Raw genomic sequence first — 13,335 nt, 5'->3', positions numbered from 1 at the left:
GCGATGGTCAGCCAGCAGTGGATGTGCAGCGCCCAGGCGTGCGCAGGCGCAGGTTTGGGCGAGTGTGCGCCTGAGACGCTCGACGCGACTTCGCTGAGCGCGAACTCGACGCGCGACACTGACTCCGTCCCCCCACCGCATACCGACACTGCACGACCACTGCATTGTTACTGGGGGTCTACTGTCCACAGCACGACCACTGCACTGTTACTGGGGGGTCTACAGCACCACTGTACTGTTACTGGGGGTCTACAGCACCACTGCATGTTACTGGGGGTCTATAGCACCACCACTGCACTGTTACTAGGAGATATACTTGACTACAACAACATTAGGACTGACTAACAATATTAAATAATATGCTTAGGATTACGTAATGCAAATATGTTGCTCAAAGCGCAAAGTTGGGGCTTCACACTTTAATGAACACATGAGGTATTGTCGGAGTTCTGGAATGCCAGAAACCACCGAGAACTGCCAAAGAGTTCTAAGAACGGCTAAAGAGTTCTAAGTACTGCCAAGGTGCCTCCAGAACTGCCGTGAATCACCGAAAACTGCCAAAGAGTTCTAAGAACTGCCGTGAACTCCTGAGAACCGTCACAGATCCCCTAGGAACGGTCAAGAAACCCTGATCCAAGTATTCTGAGACAAGCTACACCCCCCCACCCCGCTGCAGAATATGCTGCAGGACACTCAACAGAATACGCTACATGATATGCTGCATTATAGGCTACAGGCTACGCACCGTTGTCGTTGTCCTCAGAGGCGTTGTAGACGCTGCCAGGGTCAGGGTGCGTCGTGTGGCCGCTGGCCACCTCCGCAGCATCAGAGTCCCCACACAACTGCAACAAACGGTATACTTAGCACGGCACTATAAGCACACGGTGCACTATTGTCGCATATGTGAGATAAAGCATATGGTAGTGTAAGGTAGAGTCACCTGGTTGCGGTAGAGCACATGCCACAGCGCCATCATGTGTGTGGCGGTGAGTAGCGCCACCTGAGGCCCCTGCAGGGCCTCCTGCAGAGCCACAGCCACAGACACCACCTGCAGACTGTGGGGGAACTCCAGCTGCACCCCCGCCACCAACTGGGGGAAGAGGGAGCCTTAACAGGGAGCAAGTCACCCAGTGCTTCTGCAGCCTCACCCTGAGCGCCTACACTCACCCTGAGTGCCTACACTCACCCTGAGCACCTACACTCACCCTGAGCTCCTACAATCACCCTCATCGCCTACACTCACCCTCATCACCTACACTCACCCTGAGCGCCTACACTCACCCTCATCATCTACACTCACCCTGAGCGCCTACACTCACCCTCATCACCTACACTCACCCTGAGCGCCTACACTCACCCTGAGCGCCTACACTCACCCTCATCACCTACACTCACCCTGAGCGCCTACACTCACCCTGAGCGCCTACACTCACCCTGAGCGCCTACACTCACCCTGAGCGCCTATACTCACCCTCATCACCTACACTCACCCTGAGCGCCTACACTCACCCTGAGCACCGACACTCACCCTGAGCACCTACACTCACCCTGAGCGCCTCGTCTGTCTCCCTGAGCGCCTGCAGCAGGAGCAGCAGCAGCAGGAGAGAAGGCAGGTGGTCAGGACGCAGGCTGAGCGCCGTCCTGACGTGCAGCGTCGCCTGCTGCAGCTGACGGCAGCTGGCGTAGCTCTCGGCCAGGTAGAAGTGACTCAGGTGGTCGCCTGGGTCCAGCTCGCTCGCCCTGCACACAGGTTGAAAGTTACCAGCTGAATGTTGATTTCAATGGTGAAAAAGAATGAGCTGAATATTAGATTCAATATATGTGCTAAGAGGTAACCTGAATATTGATTTTAATGATGAAAAACAGAAAGCTGAATATCAGATCTAGTAATACTGGTATGCTACGAGGTAAGCTGAATATTGATTTCAATGATGAAAAACAGAAAGCTGAATATCAGATCTAGTAATACTGGTATGCTACGAGGTAAGCTGAATATTGATTTCAATGATGAAAAACTGCGAGCTGGATATAGATTCAGTAACATGCTAAGAGGCGAGCTGAATATTGATTTCAATGCTGCGAAACAGTGAGCAGGATATCAGACATTAGATTCAGTTCTATGCTAAAGAGTAATCTGAATATTAGATTCAGTATATGCTATGAGGCGATCTGAATGTTGATTTTGATGATGCAAAACAGCGAGCTGGATATTAGATACAGTTCTATGCTACACAGTGAAATGCATTTCATTTTCAGGTGAGTTTAAACTGAACGAAGCTGAAAAGAAACAAAAAAGCTGAATGTTACCTAGTGTTGAGCAGTGAGCTGAATATTAGCAGGTGTTGAGCAGTGAGCTGAATATTAGCAGGTGTTGAGCAGTGAGCTGAATATTAGCAGGTGTTGAGCAGTGAGCTGAATATCACCAGATGTTAAGCAGTGAGCTGAATATTAGCAGATGTTGAGCAGTGAGCTGAATATTAGCAGGTGTTGAGCAGTGAGCTGAATATTAGCAGATGTTGAGCAGTGAGCTGAATATTAGCAGATGTTGAGCAGTGAGCTGAATATCAGCAGATGTTGAGCAGTGAGCTGAATATCAGCAGGTGTTAAGCAGTGAGCTGAATATCAGCAGGTGTTGAGCAGTGAGCTGAATATCAGCAGGTGTAGAGCAGTGAGCTGACCTGAGCAGGAGCTGCATTGCCTCCCTACGGTAAGTGAGCGCCTTCGAGTAGACCGTCGTCTGCTGCAGCTTCAGGATGAGACCAATACCTGCGCATACATATTAATTATTATTATGCACATTTATTATTGAAAAAAAAACAAAAGGCTGAAAAAATCCAAGAAATCCAAATAATTAAGAAAATCATCAAACCTGCAAATAATTATTATTACTTATTTCTAAGTCCTTACTAACTCATTAGTGGATCTATTTTTTCAGATACTTGCCTGAACAAATCCTTATTATCACTAGTATTTCATTAGTCATCGGTAAATAATAAATTAACCTAATTTATCTTGATAACCGCCTATGTATTAACTATACACTAGCATGAATATCACACAATATCCTACAGCTTGAGGCATTATATTGTCAGATATTTAATATACACTAGTGACACTAGTGACCGTGGTAGAGGCAGCAGCTGTGAGCTGTACAGGACTTAATAACATTATATAATAACAATACACTAGTGACACTAGTGACCGTGGTAGAGGCAGCAGCTGTGAGCTGAACACTTAATAATATTATATAATAACTATACACTAGTGACACTAGTGACCGTGGTAGAGGCAGCAGCTGTGAGCTGAAGTCCTTATTAACTAATAATATTGATATATTATATAATATTATATCAATAATATCACATAATAACAATACACTAGTGACACTAGTGACCATGGTAGAGACAGCAGCTGTGAGCAGAAGTCCTTATTAACTAATAATATTGATATATTATATAATAATATATTACTAATATTATATAATAACAATAGACTAGTGACACTAGTGACCGTGGTAGAGACAGCAGCGTGCCAGCAGTAGCTGGGAGTTAAGGAGGGCAGGACAGGCGTCGTTGTTGTTCCTGACGGCGGCGGTGGGGGTGGCGGGTGGTGGGTGTTCCAGCGCATACTCCGCCTTACGCACCCACGCCAGACCCTCGTCGATCTGGGGGCAGGTAATGAGGGTAATTTGCTTTGTTTTGAGGAATAATAATTATAAATCATACATTATATAATATATATAAATATATTATACTCCGCCTTACGCACCCACGCCAGACCCTCGTCGATCTGGAGGAGGGTAATGAGGGTAATTTGCTTTTGTTTTGAGGAATATTAATTATATATTATACATTGGGGGCAGGTAATGAGGGTAATTTGCTGTGAATATCTTGAGGAATAATAATTATATAGTATAAATTATATAATATAAATAAATAATAATAAATAAATTATATAACAATTTATTCACAGTACTATGATTAATGCTCTGATGCAGGCGATGTTAGGGAAGGCTTTTGTTATCAAGGCAGGAATGACTTGAAACTTTGGTGGTCAATGTCTATAGGCACAATGATTGATAAGTTTGCAATTAAGTTATAAATACTCTGATATTGAAGGCCTTTTACCTTATTGAGGCTCTGGAAGTCTTTACCTTATTGAGGCTCTGGAAGTCTTTACCTTATTGAGGCTCTGGAAGGAGACCTTGGCAGCGACGAGGCAGGTGACGGGGCTGTGAGGCTGGAGACGGTGCGCCTCCTCCAGCACCTGAAGGCCTCGCAGAGGCTGGCGTCCGCTGCACAGCGCGAGGCCAAACTGCCGCCACACGTGGCCACAGCCCCACGAGAACTTCATGGACCGCTCATACACCTGCGCACGTGAGGCACGTGAGAGGCACGCGTAGGGGTGTTGGGGGAGGGTAACGGGGGCTTGTACACCTGCGCACGTGAGAGGCATGTGAGAGGCACGTGTAGGGGTGTGGTGGGTAGGGTAACGAAGGAGGGTAACGGGGGCAGGTATTGGGAGGTGTGGGGGCGGGTGTGGTGAGAGAAGAGTGTGGTGAGTTTGATGATGCAGGGGCAGTGTAGTGAAGGATATCGCACAAAATATCGTTATATGTAGCAAATAAAGGCATTTATCCAATAAGTTGACCTCACCACTTGCAGACGCCACGTGATAGGAAGAATAGGAGCTGGAGTAGAGGACCTCAATAAGTATCTGGTACTGGCGGGTAGGGGCCAGGGCCAGCATGTACCTCAATAAGTATCTGGTACTGGCGGGTGGGGGCCAGGGCCAGCAAGTACCTCAATAAGTATCTGGTACTGGCGGGTGGGGGCCAGGGCCAGGGCCAGCAAGTACCTCAATAAGTATCTGGTACTTGGTGGGGGCCAGGGCCAGCATGTACCTCAATAAGTATCTGGTACTGGCGGGTGGGGGCCAGGGCCAGGGCCAGCATGTCCTGGACGGCGGTGGCTGCGCTGTTGGCGCGCTCGCGGGTCTCGCTGAACTCCGGCATCTGCGACAGCACCGCGTCCCGCACAGCCATCGCCTCGCTGTGCACCATTATTAATAAATAATATTATTGATATAAATTATAATATTAGCAACTGATCGTTGCAGCATTACTGATATAAAAATAGTATTGATAGCAACTGTTTGTTCTAAGTCGAGAATGAATACAATTCAAAAATAATTCTTCAGACGAGAGCTACCATCACACACCAGGCATTGGCAGTCCTAGTGTCAATAATGACGACAGTGAGTGATGCTGGAGTTATGATGATGCTACAATACTTTTATGCTCGAGTGATATTAGTGATAATGATGTTAACTGACCGTTGGCACATGTGTTGTACGGATGATACTGATATCAGTGAGTGATACACGAGTAATAGGAGTGATATCAGTGAGTGATATACGAGTAATAGGAGTGATATCAGTGAGTGATATATGAGTAATAGGAGTGATATCAGGGAGTCATATACGAGTAATGGGAGTGATATCAGGGAGTAATAGTGAGAATGTTCAAAAGCAATATTTATAGGTGGATATTATTGTAAGTGAATTTAAATATTTCATGTGATTATGAATATTATCAATTATACAAGTAATAGCATTATACCTGATGAGCAGTAGCAGGATGACCTCCTCACTCCTGGTGGAGGGGACGAAGATGTTGAGGCCGGCGTAGCGACGAGGCTTCCACGCCCCCCCGTCGCCCCCCTTCTGGGGCTTGTCCTTCCCCTCTGTAAGCATTAATAGAAGTCATTTATAGTAATAAGATCTTCATTATTATTAAATTATTGCACACATTATTAAAATTCATTTATAGTAATAAGATCTTCATTATTATTAACTCATTGCACACATTATTAAAATTCATTTATAATAATAAGATCTTCATTATTATCAACTCCTTTTCACAACTCATTTATAGTAATTATGATCTTCATTAATATTAACTCATTTTAAAAAGTCATTTATAGTAATTAGATCTTCATTAGTATTAATTCATGGCAAGCGCACATTACACAGAAGTTTTATGCAGTACACGAGTTTAAGGCGCCACACATGTCACTAATTACAACTCATTTACATTGATTTTATCTATAATTATTCTATTGTTATCTTATAATCACATAAGATAAGACCTCATAGAAACATATTTGTTGGTCCATTGTTACTCATTTGCATTCATTATCTTTTCATTACTTTACTCTTCCGTCTACAATATTATTCCATCTCATTTCTTTTACTAATCTAATTTTTATCACCTCCACCAATGAAATTTGTAAGTTCAAAGAATTTCTCAAATTATCCTTCAGACGTTTAAAAATATCTACGTTTATACAGTTTTAAAAGTTGAAATAGCATTAAATCACACAGCTGACAGACGCGTACAGCTGACAGGCGCACACACACAGCTGACAGGCACGTACACAGCTGACAGGCGCACACACACAGCTGACAGGCACGTACACAGCTGACAGGCGCACACACAGCTGACAGGCACGTACACAGCTGACAAACGCACACACAGCTGACAGACGCACACACAGCTGACAGGCGCACACACAGCTGACAGGCGCACACACACGGCTGACAGGCGCACACACAGCTGACAGGCACACACACGCAGCTGACAGACGCACACACACAGCTGACAGACGCACACACTGACCAGCGTAGACAGGCGGGACGTAGGTAGCGCAGCTGACAGAGCGCATGAGCAGCTCTGCCAGCTGCGTGCAGACTGTCAGCCGCAGCTGCTGCGTGCTGCTGCACTCCGTCGCTGACAGCAGAGACCTGCAACACACAACACTGTCAGCCATCACAACGAATATATCTCTGTTGTCAGCCCTGGTATATTATGATAGGTTAGTGATATCTGATGGTGGCTATGATTAATGATGATATGACGGCTAAAATAATAAGCCATCATGGGTTAATGATAAGCCATGATGGCTTAATAATGAACCATCATGGCTTAATGATGAACCATCATGGCTTAATGATGAGCCATGATGACTTAATGAGAAGCCGTCATGGCTTAATGATAAGTCATCATGGCTTAATTATAAGCCATGATGACTTAATGAGAAGCCATCATGGCTTAATGATAAGTCATCATGGCATAATTATAAGTCATGATGACTTAATGAGAAGCCATGACGGCTAAATGCCAAGCCATGATGGGTTAATTACAGTAAAGTTATAATCAATAGAAGACATCAGTCTCATGACATGAAGACACGAGTGACTTCAGAACTTACGAGAAGCGTGCTGTATGAGTGATACATGAACTACTTGGATGAAAGTAATGGACGGTACGAGAAGATGGTAATTAAGATGTGAGTAAGTGGTAAGTAAGAGGCAGGAGTAAGCGGTAAGAGGGAAGAAAAAGGTAGGAGTGAGAGGTAAGAGGGCAGTAAGAGGTAAGAGGTAAGTAGAAGGAAGGAGGTAAGAAGTGGATAAGAAACAGAGGCAAAGAGGAGGTAAATAAGAATTAAGTAAGAGGTATAAGTAAGATATATGCAAGAGGCACGTGACGTACCTGTGCCTGTCGATGGCGTGCTGCACGTTGCCGGCCCTGAGATGGAGACACGTGGCCCGCGTCAGCGCCGTCTCCAGGATGATGCCCATCTTGCTGCGCTGCTCGGGGGGGTCGCCCACGGGCGGCAGCGGCGAGTTTGATCCCCCTGCAATATTGGGTTTAATGGCTTGTCATGGGTCTAATGGGTGCTCATGGGTTTAATGGGTTATTATGGGTTTAATGGGTTATTATGGGTTTAATGGGTTATTATGGGTTTAATGGGTTTAATGGGTGGCCATGGGTTTAATGGGTGCTCATGGGTTTAATGGGTGGTCATGGGTTTAATGGGTGGTCATGGGTTTAATGGGTGCTCATGGGTTTAATGGGTGGTCATGGGTTTAATGGGTGGTCATGGGTTCAATGGCTTGTCATGGGTTTAATGGCTTGTCATGGGTTTAATGGGTGGTCATGGGTTTAACGGGTAGTCATGGGTTTAATGGGTGGTCATGGGTTTAACGGGTAGTCATGGGTTTAATGGGTGGTCATGGGTTTAATGGTTTGTCATGGGTTTAATGGCTTGTCATGGGTTCAATGAGTGGTCATGGGTTTAATGGCTTATCATGGGTTTAATGGGTGGTCATGGGTTTAATGGCTTGTCATGGGTTTAATGGGTGGTCATGGGTTTAATGGCTTGTCATGGGTTGAATAGGTTGTCATGAGCCACAGTGGGTACAACGGGTAATAATGGGTCATAGTGCATGTTAAGGAGGCATAATGAGTGAGTGGTTAACCCATGCTGATCACCACTTAAATGATGCTTTGTTACTTGCTGGGGTTTACAGGCAGAGAAACGGGCTCATTTTGATGAAAAATGAATTTAGAAACGATTTCTGGTTAATAAAAAAATGTGGTATCAATTTTGCTACAATAATCTTGGCGTTGAAGACACAATGCCAATCAATTGTAAGTATTGAATGCTAAAAACATAATAAACATGAAAAATTAATAAAATGTAAACTAGGCACTGAAGTCAAGATGTACGTATTTACAGCAAAACAGGATTCACCTGTGCTGGTGGAGGCGCTGAGGGAGGGAAGGGAGGCGGTGGAGGGAGTGGAGGATATCTTATCCTGCTCCTGAAGGAACAGCAGCGTCAGGTCTGACGCCAGCTCAAAGCACTGCAGCATGCGAGACTTATTGTCAGCCTTCTTGTAGCGGCTCGCGCGATTCACAGTTGCTTGCTCCAAACACAAACCTGAGACATAAATGAAACAGAGATACAAAATAACATGAAGCACAAACTAACCTGAGACACAAGTGAGCCTGAGACACATACAAGATTGAGAAACAAACGAAACAGAGACACAAAATAGCATGAAGCACAATTTAGACTGAGACACAAGCAATTCTAACACAAGAAATAGATGTTACTTTTAATGCAAGATCCTCAAACCTAAACCCTGAGACTGAGAATGTTTTCAGTGATTTCCTCTAAAGTTCTGCAGCAAGGATCTATGAATAAGTAAATGTTGGTAGCAGCAGCAGTTAAAGATAAACAAGAACCATAGCAGACATCATCATATTATGTATTACTTGTTCAACATTTCTCCATGTAATTGATCTGAAGTTTCATTATTGCAACACAAGTCTTAAGAGCACATTATAAATAATTTATTATAAGCATCAAAACTGAATGACAAAATAGGTTTGAACTCATGGAGGAGTTAGTCTAAACTATTTATTCAGGGCAATGTAGAAACAGAAACATCATTTTTCTTAATTTTGAATATAAATTTTAAAATGAAATTATGAACTGAATTTGTTATTTCTATACAGCATAAAAAGTTTATGAGGTATTCCAAAGTTACTAAACAATACAAACCTTGTATAGCAAAGGACTCTGCAACAATTTTGAGTGAGCGCGTTGTGAGTTGTTTCTCTTGCAGCTTATCCAGTCCAGCGTTGGCAAGGCGGTTGAGTGCTGCGTTGTAGTCACCGGTGGCATACTCGAGCTTAGCCAGCAGGAATAGTGCGTCTAGTGACACGGTCATCTGTAATATTTAAAGTATCATGTGAATGCGTCCAGTGACACGGTCATCTGTGATATTCAAAGTAGTATCATGTGAATGATTACAGTGACACTGTCATCTGTGATATTTAAAGTATCATGTGAATGATTACAGTGACACTGTCATCTGTGATATTTAAAGTATCATATGAATGTGTCCAGTGATACGGTCATCAAGGTTATTTTTGCAGGGTGATTCGCAAAAACTTTCCTGCTAAGAAAGTTCAATACAAAAAGACCTAGTAAAGATATCATTACAATATAAATTATAATAAAAAAGATATTACCTCAATTTTTGTATCAATTAGTTTGAAAGATGACATTGGACAAATGACGGCCTCATTTTCTATGCATTTTGTTAGTCAAATTTTGTTCTATTGAACTTGCAGAAGCATATTGATGGTTATGTTGGCGATGGATAGGTGGTTCTTCATATGAGGTAGGGACTTGGGACAATCATTGTAAACAATTTATTTGAGATAACCCCATAAAAAATCATACAGAGCCAAATTGGGAGATTGGACAAGGTACCGAGTTTAAGCTGGATGAGTAGCGATAATGGAACTGCCATTAGAAAAGTATGCCCTGACAGCAAATGCACACTGTTTACTTATCCAATGCATAGTGGCAACTGATGACTAGGCAGTACCTACACAAAATTTCACGACCTTGCCTTTCAATGAAATAATCCCAGCCTTTTCCTACAACATTAGGCTGCTTGGCGCAAAATACAACAGGAAGTTTCCGAGAATCGCCCTGTACTAAATTCCTGTACTTGCAATCCTCTTTTAGAATGGTAAACAACTGAACATAATAACAAAAATCCAATAATTTCACAATAAAATAAAATATATAGCTGAGTCAATGTTGGCTGGCTTTAAAACTTGTCAATTTGCTTAAAAAAATCACCTGAACTAAAAATTTCACATTCTTTGATACAAATGAAATTTTTTGCCAGCTGAAATCCAATTATATACAATTTACAATAGGAAATAACAAGTAGTTATAGACATATATCAAGGAAAAATCCCAAAACAATACTAGTTAAAGAATAAATCTTGGTAACCCTTTGCTAAATCTGCTAAGTAACCCCTTGATACAGCAGTTCCTCTATGATCAATTTAATCTAATTTCCTAACTTGACTGGACTCATGGTGCCCAATGATGGATGCTGCAGAAAAATCTTCAGGATGACAACAAAGATGTACAAAAAATGCACTGCAATCAGAAACATCCAGCAAGTTTCAAATAGCTGTTCTTTGAGTGTTGCCTTGCAATGTATCCTTACTAAAGAGTTAAATTCAAAATGAGAATATCAGTGTGGATGTTTAATTAGAAGAATAATACAATAGTGTAATAATAAGTAAATAATAAATAGTAAGTAAATAATAATAAGTAAATAAGTAATGATAATAATAAGAAATAAATAAATAGTGTAAAATAAGTAAATATCAACTGACCTTTTTGTCTTGGTCACTAACACACTGGTGTAGGAGACTTCTTGCTTCAGTGAGACCTGCTTTTGCAGCCTGGAAATTAGCAGGAATGGGAGGATGTTCTTCCAGGTACAGCTCCAGCTTGCCTTCCCCCAGGAGCAACATAGCCAGATGGTTATCTGGTAACAAGGAATGAGTAATTTAAATTTTACACTGATTTAGCTTTCAGCTTTAAATTTTACAAGGAAGGCCAAATAAAATATATTTTTAAATTGAAAAATACTGTAACAATCATGATGGCTAACAGGAAGGGATACCTGAGATGGTAATTAACAATTTCAGCAACACAATGAAATGAATATAGATATATTGAAATGATTACAGCACTACAGAATCAAAACAAAAAATGTTAATTCAACTTTAGGTTTGCAACCATCAGTAACCAAAAGAATGAATGTGAAGACATATAAGTATATCACTTTTTTCTGCGTGAAATAAGGCATTTATCTTCAGTTCAATACAATATGTTTGATAATGGCATAACAGTAACAGCAAATATTTAATTAAATGTGGAAACAGCAGGGTTGGCGATTTTTTTGATTTTTTTAAAAAAATCAAAAAAATCAAAAATCAATGATTTTTTTGATTTTTTCATGATTTTTTTTATTTATTTGATTTTTTTGATTTTTTCAGCTTTTTTGTCTTTTTTGAGGTGTTATTTTTTATCTTGCAATTAGCCTACTAACAATAACAGTATATGGATCATAATGGATGGCTAAAAAGGGCACTTATTGCCTCCAATAATGGCCAACAGGCCAAGGTGGTGTTTACCACTTAGGGATTTTCGGGTAAACAAATATTGATAAGTCTATTCATTAGCTTTGTAAAGTTTGTATGGAGCAAGGTAATGAGCTAAATATTGACCATTTAACTGGCTTCAATNCAAAAAAATCGAAAAAATAAAAAAAATCATGATTTTTTTATAAAAAAATCAAGTGATTTAATCACATGATTTAATCATTTTGATTTAATCATTGCCAACCCTGGGAAACAGCATGCAGTAATCCAATGAGAAGATTACCAAATGCTACCAAATTTTATGCTGCAAACTTACCTTGGCCAGCAGGAATGAGAGCCTTGTAACTCTCAGCAAGCTCAATGACTTTCTTCCAGTTTGCTTCAACTCGATTGCGCTCCAGGTCAGCCTGGAGGCGCTGGCTGCGAGCCGTTTTACTGGCCATCTCAAATGCTAATGCAATTCAATGGATTCAAGTGCAATGTTAACTCATTTCAACCACATAAAGTTGGTGATGGGTTGGATCTTACTGGAACAAGTGTGGAAGAAGCCATGATTATATATTTTGATGTATTAATCAATACATAATTTATGAACCCAAGACCTTTGGTCTTGACCTGGTGGCTGCAAAAACCACCACATGGGATCAAGGTGAACTAACTGGGTGCATGATGATTGATGAATGCATCAAGAAATGTTATACATATCAGCAGCCAGTATGTACTCATTATGGGCAAGGTGAATTAAGTTTGCTCACTTTATTTGCATGCAGGCATGAAAGTCCCCACCACTTGGAACTGTCTATTGGGACCAGACTGAAAATTATGGCATAAACTTGGTCAAAGATGACAAATCCATTTCCCTTTTAGAATAAGTGCTCTTCAGTTTGTAACCTGCATTGACAGTAGTATTGACAATGCCAACAACATTGCCAAAGCATTTACACAAGTAGCCTGATTTCAAAATAAATGATCTTTATTATAATAACTAAATCATATCTTTATCAACCTATTAATTGTAGTTCTGACTTGAATAATATTGTTTTTAGTAACATGGGGCAAGATAAGTGCTGTCAGGATGGAATTAAAAAAATGACGGTTCATATATTATTACCACGTATTTCTTATTTTTGCTTCGTGTCTGTCATAAAAAATTTGAACCTTAATTTAGCGCTGAAGAGGAGCATATTGCTCCTCTTGCTTAATCTTAGATTATTAGGTTCTTAATCTTCATTCCTGGCACTTTGGTGTATTTCTTACTTTAGGTTATGCTTCCTAATATGGTTTGCTCTTTCCATTTAATTTAGGGCTTTTGTGACTGTTATTATTAATGAATGTTTCCTTCCCTTGTATTTGTTTCAGGTGTTGTTCTCCATCAATAATTTACTAGTTAGAGCATGCAACTTTATGCAATGTCTGAAAAGTTCACTTGCTTCCACCTTATCATCATGTTTGAAGTGTAGCATGCACCATCAAAAGTCTTGGTTAAGTTTAGTAAGCTTACC

At 41.3% G+C, this 13,335-nt stretch overlaps 1 protein-coding gene across 1 annotated transcript; it reads right to left on the bottom strand.

Annotated features, from left to right (window-relative positions):
- Positions 1-5: 5 nt before the first annotated feature.
- On the bottom strand, positions 6-12,360 carry LOC108676627 (tetratricopeptide repeat protein 7B; the record flags this gene model as incomplete). The annotated part of the gene is made up of 15 exons (XM_047880448.1): positions 12,150-12,360; positions 11,060-11,214; positions 9,414-9,582; positions 8,598-8,786; positions 7,553-7,697; positions 6,680-6,804; positions 5,621-5,744; positions 4,904-5,051; positions 4,180-4,368; positions 3,511-3,664; positions 2,679-2,766; positions 1,548-1,740; positions 941-1,090; positions 746-842; positions 6-148 (listed from the first exon to the last, which is right to left on the bottom strand). Coding segments are annotated over exons 1-15 (2,196 nt in total), but the record flags the coding sequence as incomplete, so codon positions are not given.
- Between the last annotated feature and the right edge of the window lie 975 nt (positions 12,361-13,335).

This window comes from Hyalella azteca, unplaced genomic scaffold (assembly GCF_000764305.2).
Source record: "Hyalella azteca isolate HAZT.00-mixed unplaced genomic scaffold, Hazt_2.0.2 contig634, whole genome shotgun sequence".
NCBI classification, from domain to species: Eukaryota; Metazoa; Arthropoda; class Malacostraca; order Amphipoda; family Hyalellidae; genus Hyalella; species Hyalella azteca.
This window is presented reverse-complemented; position numbering and strand designations above follow the sequence as displayed.